Source organism: Pleurodeles waltl, chromosome 3_1 (assembly GCF_031143425.1).
Source record: "Pleurodeles waltl isolate 20211129_DDA chromosome 3_1, aPleWal1.hap1.20221129, whole genome shotgun sequence".
NCBI classification, from domain to species: Eukaryota; Metazoa; Chordata; class Amphibia; order Caudata; family Salamandridae; genus Pleurodeles; species Pleurodeles waltl.
The window spans coordinates 1,440,351,962-1,440,371,951 of NC_090440.1; the positions used below are offsets into that span (position 1 = coordinate 1,440,351,962).

Consider the following 19,990-nt stretch of genomic DNA (forward strand, 5'->3'; position numbering starts at 1 on the left):
CTTTTAGCCCTGCCATTGAGCGAGCTATTGACCTAGAAAAGGGGCGACCCATGGGAATGATTCTTAGTGCAAAGTTCAGCTGACCCACCAGTACCTGAAGCTGGTGCAGGGTCACCTTTTCTTGAGACAATATAGCCTTAATGGACTCCTTGAAAGGCAACAGTTTTTCCAACGGCAAGCGGCACTCCCCGGCCATGGAGTCGATTTCAATCCCTAGGAAAGTGATGCAAGTAGAAGGGCAGACCGTTTTTTCGGGGGCCAAAGGAACCCCAAATTCTTTGAACAATGCGATTAAAGCTTGAAGGGCCCACCTGCATCTATCAGAATTAGGGGGTCCCAGAATCAAGAAGTCGTCTAGGTAATGAATGACCTCCCGGTGTCCTGTACGTTGTGAGAATACCCACTGAAGAAAGGAGCTGAATTGCTCGAAATAACTGCAAGATATGCTACAACCCATGGGCATGCATTGGTCGAAGTAGTACTCCCCCCTGAATTGAAAACCCAGCAAATGGTAGTCCTCGGGGTGCACGGGAAGCAGACGGAAGGCAGACTCAATGTCGGTTTTTGCTAACATAGACCCCCGGCCCAGCGCCCTAACTTTCTCTACCGCATTGTCCACTGATGCGTAACGAACTAAACATACCTGCGGATCGATGGCATTGTTAACTGATGACCCCCGAGGGGCTGAAAGATTGTGGATCAGTCTGAACTGACCTGCTTCCTTTTTTGGAACCACCCCCAACGGGGAACACACACAACCAGATAGTGGAGGGTGCCTAAAAGGACCGGCCAGCCTGCCCAGGGACCTGTCTTTCTCTATTTTCTTGGCAACCACCAAAGTGTTCTGTAAGGCAGATATTAAGTTCTTACAGTGATTTACCGGAGAAACGTTAGGGGCAGGAATCCTGAAGCCAAAGGAAAAACCGTTAAGAAGTACCGAAGCCGCGTCCAAAGAAGGGTAAGCCTTCAACCAAGGGCGTACCGCTTCTAACCTGACCGGGGAGGGGAGAGAAGAATCAATTTGATGGTTTACTGGGGTCCCGAACCCGCTCTTTAGATTTCTTAATACACTTGGATTCAGGATGGGAAGGGTGTCCACAAAAGGAACAGTTATGCTTGAATTTGCATGTTCCTGCGGGACGTGATCATGTCTTTCTGTTAAATGCCCAGCAAGACCCTTTCTTCTCGCCAGACAACTGGGGCCGAAAGGGCTGCCTCACTGGGACCTTGTTGTTAACACATTCGAGCCACACATTCACTTCTGTTTGATCCCACCCAATGGAGGGATCCTCTACTTTCGCCCAACGAAAATCCCTATCATACTCCAACCAAGCGGACCCCCCGTACGTGTGTTGAGCTTTCAATATCTTAGTGGCATAATAAATCAAAGAGGTGCCAACTCTGTTTTTTTCTCCAACAGGATTGACATAAAAACATTAAAGCCAAATAGCCAATTTGTGATGTTTTCTTCGATTTTTGGCTTTCTTTCACTATAGGAAGATGATTTATGCTCTTTCTCCTTCCCTTCAATCTCCCTTCTTTTAGCCCTTATTAAAGAGAAAATGTCCACGAAGTCTCCCTTCCAAATTTTTTCCCTTGTTTCTGTGCTAACGTGGGCTGCCAGCTTACCTGGTCTGGATAATAATGAATCTGTCGTCCCTTCTTTGGCCGGGATGTCCGGACTCGGAAGCTTGCTTGAGTTGGGCTGGATGCCCTGAACTGGAGGGGGAGATGAGAGACAAATGCTCGGTGCCGGGGCGACACACGGGCTATTGTCCACGGACTGCGGCGGGTTTGAGGAGTGCGCTGCCACTAGGGAATCCACCTGGCGCTTTAAGTCAGCTACTGTGTTTTGCCACGACCCGTCCGCCCCCCATGGTGTAGTGGGTGGTGGGGCGGTGGTGGCCGGGGCGTTAATACCAGCCAATAGCTTAGACACTTCCATTAACGCCAGCCTAGATGGCTCTTGATCTTGCGCCCGGGAATTTTGCAAGCCCACAGGCGGTGGACCAGGTGGCGCGGGTACAGCTATCCCCTGATTAAGTGTGGATGATGGCCCGGGCTGAACTGCAGGTGTTAAGGCCGCCAAGAAATTACGAATATCAGCTAGAACCCCTTCTATACCCCCGCCTGAGGGAGCCGTGGAACCCGAACCAAGATCTTGAGGCGTAGGTGGTGGCACAGTGAGCGGGGGTGCGGCCGCGGGCCCGCTTGATTGACTTGGGAGGCTAGCTGCCGCAGGGGGTGACAAAAAGATGGTGGCCGGGACTGCTGCAGGGAGTGTAAGTACAATGGTGGCCGGCACCTGCGCCTTACCATTCCTTCTGCGCTTAACCGGAGGGAAAGCCGCGCTGGGGGTCACATGTGACCGTTTTGGGCGGGAACCCCGCACTTTGCCCCCCATGATCTCGGGGCCCCCGCTGCCCTCACCGGTGTCCTCGCTCCCTAATTTTTCTAGGACTAATCTTAGCAGCTGGGATAATTCAGGGTCACGCCCATTCCCTTTCTGAGTGCTCGCCTTTTTTGGTGGCATGCTGGACTACAGGGGGGGGGGCTAACCTGAGTGAAGCTGCTAAGGCTGATTAACCGCTAGTATAACCGCTTAAACGCTAGTATAACCCCTGTCTCGTTTTTTTTTGATGAACCTGAAAAGAATGCAAACACAACAGCGTCAAAGACAAGGATCAACCAGGTCACCTACCAGGAATGCTTTTCTTCCTGATAACCTGCCAAACAAATGGGCCACCCACACAAAATACCCCTTTTTTTAATTTTATTTTTTTAAACAAAACAACAACTGAGCAAGCCCAAGGAACAACCCAGCTTTTAAATTTCAGCAGTTCAATTTTTTAGTGACACGCCTGACCCTTGACAGCAAGACCGCCGAGGGCCACCAATGACTCTAAAATGTCGTTATTTAGAACTGTATTTCATTGACACATTCCCCTCTACCGGGTGGAGTTTGCCCAACAAACAATTAACAACACGGCGCGCGTCATTGAATCACTGCCTGCACTTTAAAATCCGCGCCTGTTAAACGCAGTGTTTATGGCTCCCAAATTTAAGCAGCAATTGGTCAAAGGTGAGAAACACAGTAATAACTGGGTTCCAAAATAAGCAGTGACTACAAGTAACGATTCAAATGGAAGGGACTCTGGGCGGCTCGTGGCCTCTTCGGTTAAGCACAACTCCAGATGCTCACGTGGGAACTCTGGTGAGGCCTTGGTAAATAAACAAACAGCCCATCCCCCAGCATTCCCACGGCAAGCAGAAAAAGGAAAAGTCCTGTGATGCCAGGCAAGAAAATACTGCACCTTACCAAGAACTAAAACATTTGAAAACGCGCAGAAGCTCCGCAGCGCCGCACTTGGTCTCCCCCCTACCCAGTGCGTGCAAACTAAAATAGGCGCGCCTCGCTTTTGCTTCTGTGGACAAAACTGACCTCGATGGAAGAAACAGCCTCCGATGGGTCGACAAGAGAAATCCCCACGAACAGGAACCGCCAGGCACCGAAGGCAGGATGCTTCCGGACAGCACCACACGCGGGCCGCACGTCAGGTTCCGCCACCGCGTGCGCCTCAGCCAGGAACAGGAATCCACAAGCACCGAAGGCAGGAGCAGCACCGAAGGTAGGAGCAGCACCGAAGGTATGAGCAGCACAAACGCGGGCCGCACGCCAGGTCCCGCCGCCACGCACAGGTAAAGAAGGGGTTTCCCTTCTTGGGGGGGCCTTTAAATAGCCCCCCACTAGTGTGCGGCGGCTGGAACCGGCGGGCGGCCAACGTCGGCCCCACGACATGCCCCCTGTGGCATGACTTCCGCCCCAACGCCTCGCGAGCGCGTCAAGGCGGAAATCCGGCCGACTCCCGCACCCCCGGCAGAGGGGAAAAGGGTGGTGGAGTGCCCCAGGGCCTCGGAGGCCCTGTCCCCTAACGGGCCGCGCCCCCCCACTGCAGGGCGGGCGCTCTACCCATACGTCCTTCAAATATCGAATTTTCTAAATCTTTAAACTTGGGCATAAATTAAGAATATGAACCTAACTTTTTTTTCAGTTTAAGCTGAACCCACTGCACGTTTTACCATTCTTGCCTGGTACATTCGATTTACCAATTATTTCTAAAATGGATTCATGGTGGAGACATTTTCAAAAGCAGTCTTTTTATGAAGTGGAATGCCTGCTCTAAAAACTTCTGGGGAGCTAAAGCACAAATTGAAGTTGTGTAAGAGCTGGGCAGATCTTGAACTTTACTAATCATATTTTATCTTCCAATAAGCTCATATTATACAGTGTGTAACATACCAGTCCCTCGAACTCCTTATTCATAGAGGTGTCTCCCAGACTGTTATGTTTCTGCGTAGACGTTTCCAAATTATCTTCAAAATTGTAGTTGATACAGATATGTTGAAGCCAACACAAACTTCAATATCAAATGCTATAGAAACGAGATACCGGTTTTGCACTAGCTGTCATAGCAAAATATTCATCCTCTGACACCCCTTATATATATTAGTAAGCAAACTGTGTCATAATTAAGCATTATAGCATGCCTTGGTGGGCAGTAACAGTTGTTAATGGCCCCAGATGGGCGAGGGCCTTTACCAACAGTTTTATCCTGAAGCTGAAGGGATATAATGCTATTAGAACATACCACCCATGGGGGGTGGAATGCTCTAGGTTAAAAACAGTAAGACAAACATTGGAATGCTGGGACAGAAGTTCTGTACCAGCCATTATGGGCCCTAACCCACCCACTCCATTGTCTTCACTAGGAGTTTCAACATTCCTGTATTCTGGTATGGCAGCTCCTTCAAACACACTTGTTGAAGTAAATTCATGAGCCTAGATCACGGTGTATCAGAAAATAATAATAAATCAGCACTGAAAAGGAGTTATTTACAAAGCATTATGGGTGGCTTAAAAAATATAGCATACAGGTAATATAAATATTGAAACCACAGTAACGTAAACAATTGATTTGACCAAAAAAGGTGCTAACATTTTCAAGGTGATGGATCGGTACTCTTCTGTTTCCAATTTGAGAGACAAAGTATAGTGTCACATTTGAATATATCAAGAAAGTGAGGTTTCTGCTAAAGCCTTCCTTAGAGCCCATTAGCGGTGGTACAATTTGCTTGATGTGCCTCTAAAAGGCAAATGATAAAATAGTTTAAATCAAAACTGTAAATGTCAATGTTTCAACCTCCTTTGTATTATGTGATGGAGTCTTCGTCAGGAAGGTAGTTACAGACAGTCAGGGAAGACAATTTTTGGCAACATAAAGGATTAAGTAAAAATAATGTTCCCTTCATGTGCACAAATCGCTGTCACTTAATGGAGCATGGGAACATAAGTGCCCAGGAGTAAATCTATCTAGAGGACTAGAATTCCGACAAATGATCATCAAGTGGCAACGTATCAGGTAAGCTCCAAAAAAGTAATGAATAAAAGTGATGTCACCAAATAAGTTAGATAGAAGAGCTGACACAGCACAGCCTGTCACCAGAAGGAACTGAATTAGAAGGTTCTTCAATCTTGATTCTCGAACAGATAAAGATTATTTGTGGATGTTCCAACACATTAGCTAGACTGAGCTGGAACAATAAATCTCACTATAACTGCAGGAGGAATGATTTGCAAAAGAGCTGATTATTCTGATATCTTTTGGGAAGAGCTGGCTGGAGTTCTGCAGGGAACCTGTGCAGGATCGGGAATGCCAATAAAAGGATAGAGTTGGGGAGCATACAAACCTACATTCTTGTGATACATAAATTCTTCGGAAATTGGACCCAGTACCTAATGGCCCTACATGAATTAACCTGCCCTCAAGACATTGGTTACCAGACAGCATGAACTTATAATAAGAATCTCCCCGTGCCCAACTATTGATTTTGTGTTCTTGATAAGGCAGATTTTACTCTGAGTAAAGCAGAGGCCGGCCTGTGTTGGACCTTTGACTTTTCAAAAGTAGCAACCTCTTCAAAATTCTCCTAGCTGGTCAGTTGGCTTATGGATAAACACACATACTAGGAGATGCAAATTGCCTACAGCAAACCAAGAAATCGTGATGCTGGTAAAAAAAAAATAATAATGTGGGAACAATTTATTTTTTCATTAAATAGTACAAATAAGTAACTTGTACTTTTTTATGTATAGGCCAATGTGGTCACCCCTCCTGTGAACATGATGTCTCAGAATATCAGACTAATGAGGACCCCTGTTCTGTCGCACACGTCCACGGCAGACTCTTTCTCCTTCCCGCCATCGGTCTGTCAAACTGAGCATCCATTCATGGAAGAGGAGAATGTCAACACACCCAAGGTAAGGGATGAAATCCCCATGCCAATAAGTGTTACCATCTAGATGCAGACTGTAATATCATTATCCCTCACCCATATGTAATACACAGGCATTTATAACTCCTGTATGGATGCCAGTTTCTAATTCCTTTATAATCGGCAAGTTGACATACTCATACGTTTACTATAAAGAAAAGACGTCCGAAAACTACTATTATAAGTTATTACAGTCTTGTTCTGATGTTAGTGTGCCTACATAGTATAATTGAAGCAACTGTTGAGCAACAAAACTGTCGCTTACAATGACAAGCAGAGAGAACATGTTTATTTTTGCCACTCCTTAGATATTTGGAGAAAAGCTCGGATCTTTCTGCATGCTTCCACTCATTCTGAGCCAGTGCAGCATTTTCTTTTTTTTTTAAATAACTAACTTGTATTGAATTGTTTCTAATATCTTTTTGCGATAAATATCGAACAGGTTTTTGATGTGTTATAATGTGCACTAGAAGTTTTATTTGTAATCTTTGTGTTTGCAAATATGGTCGCTCTCTCATATGAAACAGATACGCACCAGGGTTTTAAGTGGTTTGTTGGAAAGGTGATCGTGTGACCATGTATAATATACATTAAAGTATCACCTGGTGCATGTGATTAGGACATTGCAAGTCACCTCTGAGTTCCATAACCTTCTAAGGGAAGTCTGGCTTTGCCCTCGTTTCTCTACATGAATATGGAACTCCTCGGTTCCTTGTTATATCCTTATAATGTACAATAGAGGGTAGTTTATCCCTTAAATAATGTCAAACAGGTCTGCAAGTTCATCTCAGGAGAGTGGATGTGAAAAGTTTTGAAGAATAGTGCCTGTCAACTGCCTTCTTTTTTTATTTTATTTTTTATTTTTTGTACTTTTTAAAGTGCGAATTTAGTGATGTTTAAAAAAAGAATATCTGTGAGCCTTACTGTTGCATGTGTATGCCACTAGTAAGCTGCCACCTTGAAATCAAGTACTACTATTTCTATACTGCCTAAAGTCTTAACCTAAGGGTTGGATCCGCAGGAAATAGTCATTGTGCAGCAGTGGAGCAGTGAAGTTTTACCTGCTGCAGCTCCGGCTTCAGTACAGCCCATGGCGTCAGTGAGTGAAATCACTTACTGACAGCCAATTCATGCGGCCAGGTAGCCAGCCATCCCTGGGCAGGCCACCAGTCTGCAGTGACTCGCTGACCAAATCTCCACCCACCTTTTCGAGGTCAAAGAGAAAGATTTGTGTGCACTTCTACTCAGACTAACTTAGTAACGTTGCGCTGGTGCATGCAGTTGTGAAAACGTTATTTTCTTCTTTTTGCCCTACGTGGTCGGTACATTTACAGTTTTTGTACTGGAGAGTCTGTGCAGATGTCAGCTCGACAGTGCACTGCACCAGCGTGAAGGTGAGGAAATCTGGCCCATGTCTTGGAAATTATCACCCACTTTATGAGAGACACCCTAAACAAAAAACAAGGTGCCTCGCACCGTTAAAGGCATTTTTTACTCTTTATAACAATGAAATGTGTTTGTATTCACCATCCTGTTGTTTCAGCTACCATTAAAACACATTATCTGAATAACAAAGACGAGCACCAAGCAGGTCAAAACATGCCGGTCATTGCGGAACGTTTCGTTTTATAAGAGGTCTGCCGCTTTAAGACGTTACTGGACTCGTCAAGTACTTTATCTGTTACACTATGCATAAAAAAAGCACATTCTTTGTCACCAGGAATAAATGTCACAAAAAGTGAAATAGGTGCTCGGAAAAAGAGTGACACAAGAGACTGTGGGGGAGTAATATTTTGCAGTGCACGTTATAGTCGACTTGTTGGCTAATTTTGTGATTTTGCAACAAATATTGGGCTATCTTTTGTTTGGAAAGGCTGTATACTGCAATACCTAGTTATCATGAATGCCTAGATTTCAGTAAGTTTATTGAAGATGATTTTATGTCATAGACTAGCCACATTTCACCTGAGCAATAGATTAGAAAGCCAATTTCTAAAGTTGTAAGAAGAAAACGAGAAAGAGAATGAATGATAAAGAATTTAATAATTTGAAAGAAACACGCATTGCAAAGCCAATAATCTCACCTTGCAGTCCTTTTTGCTATTCTAATGCTTTTTCCCAATGGTGCACAACAAAGAAACAATAGAAAGGTAAGACAAGGCCGCTGTTGCTGGTCGCATCATTTTTCAGGTAAACGCATTTGTTATGATGTATGCTTGTGCTTGGGTCCCCACACATGCACACATCTATAAAACAACATGGGCGCCATTATTTTCTTTTTTCTTTTTTTATTGACTGAGCTAAGTGGTGGATGCCACTTTGGTTAGTAAAGACAAAAAAAAAAATGTTTAGTGGGCAAAATCTCATTTCTTGTAGCAGCAAGCCTGGTACCAAATGGGAGTTGTTGGGCCCTCCAAACAAGTTGCTACAAAGAAACATGTAAATGACTGCAAGAGGTAGCGAAACAATGGGGAGTGGAGCGGACACGGTAGAGCATAATTCTGACCATTGGTTGTTTTTTCACCAGTTAGAAACACACCGAGAAATTAGATAGAAAACACATGCATTCTCATGAAGTGCTTGATGAAAGAGTAGTTGCCTAAAAATTAGTGTGAAAAGCATACAAGTCAGCCAGTCAAAAGGATGGTTAAAGAGTCAATGCTCTAGGAGATGGGCAAGCACAAAAAGAGGAAAGAGAGCCGTTGAAGAAGTAAGGAAAGGGGAGTGATGAAATCAATGTAAGCAGTGAGCGGGCTCTGAGCCAAGTGTAACTACTTAGTGTAGACCACAAATGATTTTTTGTTAGCAGACCACTTTCACTGTCTGGTAGGCGAGACCTAAAAAGAAAGAAAGAAAAGGAGGTAGAAGGAGAAAGAGTGGGAAATGTAGAGCACATGTAGTAAGAGAGAAGTGAGAAAAGAAAGCAAAATAGAAGAGCCAAATGAAGAGGGGGCAGAGAAATGGAAAAAGAAAGAGGGAAAGAGTGAGAAGCAGGATAAGTGGAAGATAGGGACCTAGAGATAAAGATACAAGAATAAAGATAGTAAAGGCGCAGTGGAAAGAGAAGTAGAGAGACACAAACATAGAGGTAAAGAAGAGAAGGGGAGCATCAGACTATTGGGTCACTTGTGAAAGCTTGAGAGACCCGAAGGCTTATAAACGCAGTATGCACTACCAATGAACCTTCAAATAGTTGGAAATAATGGTAAAGCAACAAAGCTTTTCAATAAAGCACTGTTGAAACGAACAAAGAGATAGAGCGTGACAGAGGAGGCCCATCCAATCCACTGAGTGAGTGCTGCTCGTGAGGACCCCACTAATCTTAGTGCTGCTCCTAGTGCTTTATTTCAGTCACTACCTGGAGAGGGTACTCCTCCCCTGAAAGGGTACAAATGCCACCTCAGCCCAGTGAGCTGGTTTATGACAGTACATGTGACCACTTATGATACACTGATAATGCACCTTTACCTTAAATAATATCTTGTGCATATTAGCAGAGCTTAAGTTGATCCATAATTATCCACCAAAGTGTCCCTTCCCTCTTCAAGTATCACCCCAAAAACCCACCTTTTTATTGTGTTGCAATAATATTTGCTTGTACCTATGTAATGTTTACTGTACTAAATTTAGCCCCTTTCATTGTGCTGTAAAGAATAACTGTGATTAGCTGCTGTTTTGGGACAGCGGGCAAAAGCTGGGCAGAAATATGTCCCCATTGCAACCAGCTCCAAGAACCGGAATGCTATACTTCATTCCTGTACTTACTGGCACAAGTCTTTGCCACCATCGGGAACTGTGGGAGGGGCTTGAAATCAGTTCATATGTACTGCACTGAGATTCTGTGAAAGGTGCCAGTCCTGCTGACCAAAGAATAAACTTCCCCGCAGTAGTGTGTTCCCATGAAGGTAGCTTTTGGAGTTTTGAATATTGCTGTTTTATATTTGACATTTACTCAAAATGTGTCAAATATACAGCCAACAACAAAATGGGTCAGAAGTAGGTTTTGTCTGCAACTATGGGGGTGTGGGTGCAGCTAAGGATACATGACTCTGGCTATTTGTAAATAACTACAGTTAAGGACATATGGCTACAACTATGTATTATTTACTGCAGGTACAGGTAGTGTAATGCAGCAATTGGTAAATGACTGCAGCTAGAGAGATGATGTCAGCTATTGGTAAATGATTACAATTGTTGATCAATAACTCCTGCGGTTAAACGACTTCAGCTACTTGTAAACAACTCTGTTTATGGATAAATGACTCTTAAGTGACTGCGGTTAATGGTAAATGTCCCAGAGTATTTTTAAATAACTGTAGTTAAGGATAAATTACTGTAGGTGTTTGTAAATAACTACTTACAGACGTACAACTTCAGCTATGAGCTATTGACTACTGTTATGGGTTAGTTACTGCAGCTGTTGGTAAGTAACTGCACCCATTGATACATTTCTGTAGTTAAAGATACAACAACAGCTGTTAGTAAATTACTAAGGGCCAGATGTAGCAAAGGATATGCGCGTCGCAAACGGCGAAAATCGCCGTTTGCGAGGCGCAAATGCCTCTTTGCTATGCAGAAATGCATATTGCGATTCGGGACAGACTCGCAATATGCATTTCAGAATCGCAAATAGGAAGGGGTGTTCCCTTCCTATTTGCGATTCGGAGTGGCATGCAATACCATTTGCAACCGCATATGCGGTCGCAAAGGGTGTCGCAGTTACCATCCACTTCAAGTGGATGGTAACCCACTCGCAATTTGGAGGACCCCTTCCCCTTTGCGAATGGACCCAATACTATTTTTTCAGGGCAGGTAGTGGTCCAAAGGACCACTACCTGCCCTGAAAAAATACCGAAACTAAAGGTTTCGTTTTTTTTTAAAGTGCAGCTCGTTTTCCTTTAAGGAAAACGAGCTACACTTAAAAAAAAAAAAAACTGCTTTATTGAGAAAGCAGTCACGAACATGGAGGTCTGCTGACGACAGCAGGCCTCCATGTTTGCGAGTGCCTAGACTCGCTATGGTGCCGCAATTGGCGAACCACCTCATTAATATTAATGAGGTGGGTCATTGCGACCCCATAGCGACTCGCAGACGGTGTCTGAGACACTGTACTGCATACCAATTTGCGAGTTGCAAATTGCGAGTCGCATGGACTCTCAATTTGCAACTCGCAAATTTTCTTTTTGCTACATCTGGCCCTAAAACTTAAATGCCTCTAGCTATTGATAATTGGCTTTGGCTAATGATGAATGAATACAAATATTGGAAAATGGCTACAACTTTGGCTAAATGGCTGAAGATAAACGTCTATGCTTAAGGTTAAATGGATGCACCAGAACTAAAGGAATGCAGCTAGGACTGTGGCTGTTGGTAAATGACTGCTGAGATGAGTGAAGAGCTGAAAATCTTAGTAAATGGTGTTATATTGGAAAACCGCTACGAATATTGACAAATGGCTGAAGCTGTTGTTGAATGACACAAGATATTTCTGAATGATGGCTGCAGTTATTAAATTGTTGGATACCTTGACAAATGGCTACAGCTGTGGATCACTTCAGAGCTATGAGTAAATGGCTGCAGATACTGGAAAAGAACCCCAGCTATGGGCAGATGTCCCATTACTTCTGTTGCAAGCAAAATATGTCAAGGTTATTCCTGAGCCACAATAGTCCTTTGAGAAGCCTGTGGTCTTGGCACCTCATCAGAGCTCATTACGTTGCTTAATACATAATGGTGTATTTTTCCAGAAAGGGCACTGTGTTAGTAGAACTATCTTTTACCTAAATGGAGGTCTGGCTCCTCTTTGGTCCTTCTTTCTGTGAATAAAACAGAGAAAAGTTGTAATGCTTATGTACGGATTTTCTGGTCCTTAAGTCATAAAAAGAGTTGCAGTTCGCACACCTACAAATATATTGTATTTTTTAATCCATTTATTATCAAGTTGTCAAGAGAAAAATCATAGCTTGATAATTCCAGTTACTTTTCATCAGTATTACTTGCATAAATTATGAGATGCAGTACAAAAAAGGGGCAAAATATCAACCCTGCATAATTTAGCACAAATAATAAAAATAACACGAATATATATATATATATATAGTGGATATTGGAGCATTTCATGCCTATTTACTGTATGCTAGCAATCATTTAATTACCCATAAATCCTGCTGAATTGTCTAGGTCCTCATGCCGAACAATATGGGCTGACCTGAACTGATTCTGCCAAATCTGCATTCTCAAAAACAGATGCACTACACTGGTGCTCGTTTTGTCATTCCAACAAAAATACACGTCGCTACTTGCAGAACAATTAAAAAAAACAATTTAGCAGTTAAAACTCCGGCTTTATCCGTAATCGGCCTTGAGAGTTCTAAAAGTTTAAAAAATAAAATAAAAAAATAAAGTGATGTGTTAAATTTCGAATTACTGAGAACTTTCAAAAACCAGTCAACTGGTGTGAGGACACAGAGCCTAAATATGGAAATCCTGGAAAAAATGGCAAAAACGTAAGCATACTGCACGAGGACTTAATTGCGACAGGTAGACTGTGCATCACCAGATTTTCCTTGCAGAGCAGCCTGCCGTTAACACTATTAGTCCCCTCATGGGCATCGAAGCTGGAGTGGGCCTCACCAGCTCTGTCTTTCTCTCTTTGGACCGACATCCTGTTCTAGTGTCCTTGAATCCACATCAGTCTCTGCAGAGGCACCAATGCTGAATTCGGCCCCACCAGCCAGTCTGGACTAATGGTCTGTTTTGTATCCCAGAATCAACAATTAATGTCATCTAAAGCCATTGACGCTACATTGGACCTCACTGGCTCACGCTTTGGGCAAATTGCCAGCTTTGGTACCTGGAATACATGAAATTTATCCCAGGAGTCTGGTATCGACTTTGGGCTTCACACACCCTCTTTTTGGAGGGAACATCCTACCTTGGGGTCCTGATAACCTTGTCCCCCTTGGGCACTCTGGCTAGATTTGGACTCATGGTCTCAAACGATTCGGTTTTTATTATCTTAGTGGAGCCTCTATATCATTTAACTCATCTGCTGATTTCCGTCCCTCGAGCTCTTTTCGTAAACTTTATTTTGGGGGTGGGGGGGGAGGGGGCAGTTGGGAGTGCGGCTGTCTCCCTCATAACACCATGAACATAGTGTCCATTAAGAAATGGCATTACTTAGAAAGAAATCTTATTTTTACTGAGGATTTCATGTTGTTTTGTTCTGCTTTGACTTTTAGTGCTGTTGTCCTGGTCTGGGATTTTTTTTATTAACATTGTTTGGTCACTTAGACTATCGTGGAGCAAGTTAAGGGTCAATAATGGCCTTTAATGTATTTGGAATAGTTTCGATGTTTAGACTTTAAGTTGTAAAATCTTCAAATCAGTTTCACATTTTGTAAACGTTGCAGTTACACTTAATAAAAGTCTAAACATAATAATAAAGGTATATTTTCTGGTGGCTATCACGAAAAAGGCATGATTTCATTAATCAAGAACAGTGAGAGAGGCTGAATAAAATATTTAGTCGAATAGAAGACAGTTCTCTAACAATCCACCTTGCAGATTTTGTTTGGTTATGCCTCGCATGGTTGCTTGCATAGGCTAGTGTTGGTCGTGCGTGTCTCATATTTCGTTGGGTACCTAGAATGCTGTGGGCCATGAAGACTATTCAGGGTTCCATTGACGGTATTCATTACAAATAATTAGCCGGATGGCATCTGATAGGTCACTCAACTGTAAACAGTCTCCGGCCGCAGGCTTGTCGTATGCTTCTCAGAGATAGGTTGCCTGTGAATCACTATGGCTCCCTCACTAGAAAAGTTCGCTTTTATATTTAGCGTGCGTCACGTTTCCAAAGTATTGCGTCCTACATACAGTTTAGACAGACTGCACGCCGCTGGTCCCGGTGCCCCCACTTCCTGTTAGCCGCGCGCGCAGGTGAACAGTCTGCCGCTAAGGATCTAATTGGCAGGTAATTGGCCTAGCTGCTGCTCTTTTTCTGCTGGGATGCGGTTTTAGCGAATTTATGCCTCAGGGAACTTTGCCCAATCAGTAACGATAATCCTCCGGGGGGCACGGCGTCATATCCGCGCCGGGAAGCTGAGGTACCCAGTGTCGGCGTTGGAGCTGAAATGGAATGTTATGATGAGCGATCTTTCCATTCACTGGGGAAATCGAGTTTCCGAAGTTCCTCGTCCCTTAATGAGCTCGGTTACATATTTCAGTGCATTTATCCTTCCGAGGGGGAAGGGTGGATGTACAGAGGGAAGCTGCTTTCTGCAGTGCAACTCGTGTACGCAGGGTTGGAGCGCCCTGAAAGTGGGATAAGTCAGCCACCTTACAGTGCTACCAGCAGGATGCAACGGTGAGTGCGTTAGTGCTGCCCAGAAATGCAAGTACGACCTTTCGAGGGGTGGAAGAACGCCTGCGTTTGCACATGCCTAGACGCGACTGCCCACCTCTCATCATGTTTCCTCCACAACACGCGCCGTCTGAATCTATTTGCAGTGGCAATAGCAAGTCAGAAGGACGGCCACACTGGAAGTATGGCTGCCTTTCCGCAATCTTGCAGATTACATTCCTTAAAACCAAACCCACAGCCACACAAACAGAATTGATAATTCCAACAAGATATGCAGACAGACAACACTTTCCGCAAGACTGACGCCCATCACCCCCACCCCCGAATGGGGCTGGGGGAGATTTTGATTAAAATATTGGAAAAGCCAACAAATCCAGCTACCACAATGTACCTCTTCCCAACCTCATTTTCATTGTCTACCCAAATGTGGAAAACTCCCCCGTCGTCCTCTCTAGAGAAGCACCTCCCCCACCCCTTTGAAGAACTCCCTAGCAGATAATAAAAAAAATTCTAGCTATCGCATCAAGAATTTTCAATTCTATTAAGGACACGGAGGCTTCGGATTATGCTTTTCTTTCTTTACTGGTCAAAATTCAGCAGCCAAAGAGTTAACAATAATAACTTCAAAAACTACAAATCCCATGAACATCAGTAGTCCAGGCTGCCCAATCCCATGCAAGCCCCAGCTATAAGAGTCTCTATGACAACTGCTCCTCCTCTTTCTTTGCAATAGACGAAACACACTTCACTTCTTCACACTTGCCCTTGAACACACAGACGAACACAAAAACACAACAGACAAGATCAATCTCATGCCGAACTTAAATCTCCTTTGGAAACAGTACCTAAATGGAGAGAAATGCACTGTAATAATTTTTGGAAATGAAATAATCTCAAGGGGGGGAAAAAACATGAATCTGAAAAACATTTCATCATCACAATTTAGTATGTGAATATTCCAATAACATACATTGTAGCTGTCAATAAAATACGGGTGGGATAATCCTCGCCTCCGTGTCCTTAATAAAATTGAAAATTCTTGACGCGATAGCTAGAATTTTTTTAATTCTATGTCAGGACCGGAGGCTTTGGATTATGCTAGTTTAAAGCCGATCCACCACAGTAGATGCAATATCTACAATGGGCTTATGATAAAATACTTTAAATGTATTATCTGAAGACCAATCTGCCGCTGCCATGATATCCTCTAATCTGGAACCCGCTCCAAAGGATTTGGACGCCATAGCTCCCCTAATGGAGTGAGCTCCAAACGTCGAGGTATCAATACCAGCTTCTCCCAAAAGCCACCTGACCCATCTAGCCAACGTGGCTGACGAGACCGGACCAAATGGCTTCTGAAGCGATGTTAACAGTTGTCCTCCTGCATCTCTTCGAGAATCTCTGGTAACACTCTCATAAACTTTCAACCATTGAACTACACATAATTTTTGATTATGAGGAAAAGCTGGATATGAAATACATCTTGAAGCGGTCTTTGTCCTTCTAGAAATATTAAAAGAGACTCCTGTAGGAGTAAATACTCTACCTGTCAGATCCAGAGCCCTTACATCTGAGACACTGAGTAATGTGTTTGAGGAGGTTTTACCATTCGAATACCTCAAAGAATTTTAGAAATCAATGGATGCCCACCCACAGGTTTACCATCTACATGGGGGTGTCCTGCAGAAATTGCAGATCTGAAATTATTAATCGTTCTGTAAGCAAGACCCTGTATAGCCAAATCCAAAAGAAAATTTGCTATCATGGAAATCTGGGCCCCCACGGGATCAATATCCCGTTCACTGCACCAACCCACCCATCTCCTCCAGAATGCCTCATATCGTTTATTGGTGGAGGGGGCCCAGGATTGAGACAAAAAGAACAAAGAGTCTCCTGAAACTCCCGGCACTTGCCATCGTCTCCTGAAAGTCTCCATGCCATGAGATGTAGTTGTTTCTGAATGACTAGAGGATGGGGGGAGCCCGAGGGATCCAGAAGAAGGGCCTGGAATAACGGTAGACGTACTGGAGGTGCACATGATAATGCCATCGCCACCGGAAACCACGCTTGAGCTTTCCAAAGCGGTGTCACTAGCACTATATCTGACATTTGTCTCTTTACCTGCGTCAGGACCCTCCGAATCATAGAGAAAGGGGGGAAAGCATAATGAATGTTGTGAGACCAATTTTGGAGAAAGGCATCCGTCCCCACTGCTACTGGGTCAGGCTTCCAACTGAAAAATCTCGGGAGCTGGGTATTGAGTCGAGACGCAAACAGGTCTGTTACACAGGGACCCCATCTCTTCGCTATAGTCTGGAACACTGAATGATGCAGCATCCAAATGCTGCTGTCCCTCAGAAATCGAGAATTCCAGTCTGCCACTACATTGGTGCGACCCGGAATGTACTCTGCTATTACATTAATCTGATTCTGTAGACAGTAATGCCAAAAGTCCCTGGCAATCTTCGCCAGCATGTGAGATCTTGTACCTCCCAGGCGATTGATATATCTCACTGCTGATACATTGTCCATTCTCAACAGAATGCAACAGCTGGCTTTGTTGGGGGAGAGCGAACGAATCGCAAAAGCTCCAGCTAAAAGTTCTAAGCAGTTGATGTGGAGGTTCAGTTCCTCCGAGGACCAACGGCCCCCGTCTCCACTGAGCCACAGCGAGCTCCGCAGCCGCAACGTCTGGCGTCTGATTCTATAATCATCTCCAGAGAGGATGCAAAGATGGCCCTGCCATTCCAGGCTTCCATGTGGCGAAGCCACCAAAGAATCTGTCTTGGCTTCCTCTGATAATGGAACTTGATCCGTGTAGGATAGGCCTTTGCGCAGGTGCAATATCTTTAGGCGTTGGAGAGCCCTGTAGTGGAGGGAACCTGGGAAGATCGCCTGAATGGAAGAAGCCAGAAGCCCTACCAATCGGGCTAAAATCCGAAATGATATAGTCGGAGAGACAAGGGCTTTCCGTAATTCTTTCTTGATTGAGGCCAGTTTCGCTAGAGGTAATTTGAGTTGAGCCTGAATAGAATCTACTTGAAAACCTAGGAATTCTATATTTTGCGAGGGAAGGATTACTGACTTCTCGTTGTTGATCAAGAACCCAAGGTCTTGAAGAATTTGAATCGCCCAGGAGAGGTGAAGGAGGACCAACTCTCTGGATTGTGCCATGATCAAAATATCGTCAAGATAAATGATGAGACGCACTCCTCTTTCTTGAAGGAATTGGTCCACTGGACGGAGGAGTTTCGTGAAGCACCATGGGGCGGAGGAAAGACCAAAGGGAAGTACCTTGAATTCTTACCATAGGTTTTTCCACTGAAACTGAAGGAACCGCCGGTGCGGAGAAAAAATGGGGACTGAAAGATAGGCGTCTTTGAGATCTAGTCGCACTAACCAATCTTTCTCTTGAAGGAGATCTCTCAACATATGGATACCCTCCATCTTGAAATGATGATAGACTATCCAGTGATTGAAGTCCTTTAGATTTAATACCACGCGAAAATCTCCTCCTTTCTGTTGCACCAAAAAGATGGTACTGACGAACCCTTTTGGGTGCGGGTTTGCAAGTACTATCGCCTGTTTGCACAAAAGACTTTGGATCTCTGTGTCTATAAAATTGCTTTCTGTTAGGGGAAAAAAGGAGAGGAAACGGAGGACAACTCTGTCGTGGGGTGTTGTAAAATTCTAGTTTGTAACCTCGGACTGTCTGAAGGACCCAAGGATCTTGAGAAATGCGTTCCCAAGATTGGGTGTGTTTCTCCAATCTCTCCCCAAGAATCACATCCGAAAAATGAATAATTCTCACCTGCATTGGTATCTTGGGTTCGCTCTGAACCGTGATTTCTGAAGCCACGACCCCAGCCTCGTCGACCTCTGGAGGAATAGAAGCCTGAAGGTTGGTAGTATCCCTGACCTCTAGGGGCATAATTGGGAGAGGTCTGCTGGAAACCACGGCCTGACGCCCGACCTCTGTAGCGTCAAGCCCTGTTAAAAAGGCCACCTGTGAACATTCGTTTCATGGAGGATTGAGCCTTGTCGAGGGCCGTAAAGGTGGAGACGTACTTGCCCAAGTCTTTCACAAATTTCTCTCCGAATAGGAGACCATTGGCTAGACGATCCGGTTCAGTGGGTGCTAACTCCGCTAGTTTAGGGTCTATCCGCATGAGAAAGGATTTTCTGCGTTCGGAAGACATGGCGCAATTCGCATTCCCTAAAAGACAGATGGCTCTTTGGGCCCATTCTAGCACACTTTGCGGGTCTAGGATCGAATTGGTCTCTTTAGCTTGTACTGCGAGATCCAGAATCTTTGTAATAGGGCCAGACAGGTCCAGTAATTTATCCTGGCATCCTTTCCAGGCCCGATCCAGGCCTTTCTTAGGGTCCTTAGAAAACTTTTTGAGAAATGTCGCCATATTCGGATCAAGTTCCGGCGTGTCAGCTACCTTACCCATCAAAGAGGGGCGGGGACATTCTGACCGAAGAACACTCCTAACATCTTTATCAAAGCCCTTACGAAGTCTATCTTGTACATAATGAGCTACTTCAGTGCAAGGGACCCATTCCGTTGACCTAGGGTGCACAATGTTCTCTGGGTCAAAAAGTAGATTTCCCTGAAGGGATCCTTCATTGCCAGCATAACGTTTAGACTTTCGTTTCCGTTTGCCTGAGAGCTTGGGTTCTGATATATCTGAATCCGAGTGAGAGTCGGAAGATTGAGACAGATCCTTATGTGAGTCTGAGGGAATAGGAAGGTTACCAGAGGGAGGGAGAAGGTCCAAGCTATATTCGTGGTCATTTAACACGGCCGAGGCCATTTGGGAAAGGATCTCTCCCGAGGATAATGAGCCTGTCGGTCCCATATTGTTAAACCCAGGGTCTCTGGGTTGAGATTCCAAGCTTCGTGACCCAGAAGGGGAGGGGGGGTCCCATCAATTCTCTTTGTCCATATCTGACCAGAGGTCTGGTAAATGGTTTAAGTGCTTTTATTAAAGCTTGATTAACCGAATCTTGAACATGGTGCCTAAGGGCTTGCACCAATCTCTCCTCCATTTGCTCTGGGAAGGGAGTTTCCACTTCCTCCTGGTAATATTCATCCTCCCTGGCAAAATAAGCCATGGCAGGAACAAATGGAGTTCAAAGGGGGGAGGTAACCCCAGCAGGTAAATTGATTCTTTGATGAACCAAGGATTTGCCCAATGCAATCCTTATTTATTTGTTAGGGCCCAAATCAAGTGGAGGGAGCACCTGCCAAAAGGCCTCCTAGGGCCTGACCGTTTATTCGCCCCG

General features: G+C 44.5%; 1 protein-coding gene and 1 long non-coding RNA gene across 3 annotated transcripts in view; one reads left to right on the forward strand and one right to left on the reverse strand.

Moving 5' to 3' along the window:
* SIK2 (salt inducible kinase 2) overlaps positions 1-19,990 on the forward strand; it is a 348,026-nt gene that overhangs the window by 270,950 nt on the left and 57,086 nt on the right. For both annotated transcript variants that reach the window (XM_069225002.1, XM_069225001.1), the window contains exon 9: positions 6,155-6,319. In XM_069225002.1, coding sequence (XP_069081103.1) covers positions 6,155-6,319 — 165 coding nt within the window. The remainder of the gene's footprint in view (positions 1-6,154; positions 6,320-19,990) is intronic.
* LOC138285277 (uncharacterized) overlaps positions 1-19,990 on the reverse strand; it is a 38,206-nt gene that overhangs the window by 17,400 nt on the left and 816 nt on the right. Inside the window, exon 2 of the long non-coding RNA XR_011201558.1 lies at positions 12,114-12,149. This is a non-coding gene — a long non-coding RNA (uncharacterized lncRNA). The remainder of the gene's footprint in view (positions 1-12,113; positions 12,150-19,990) is intronic.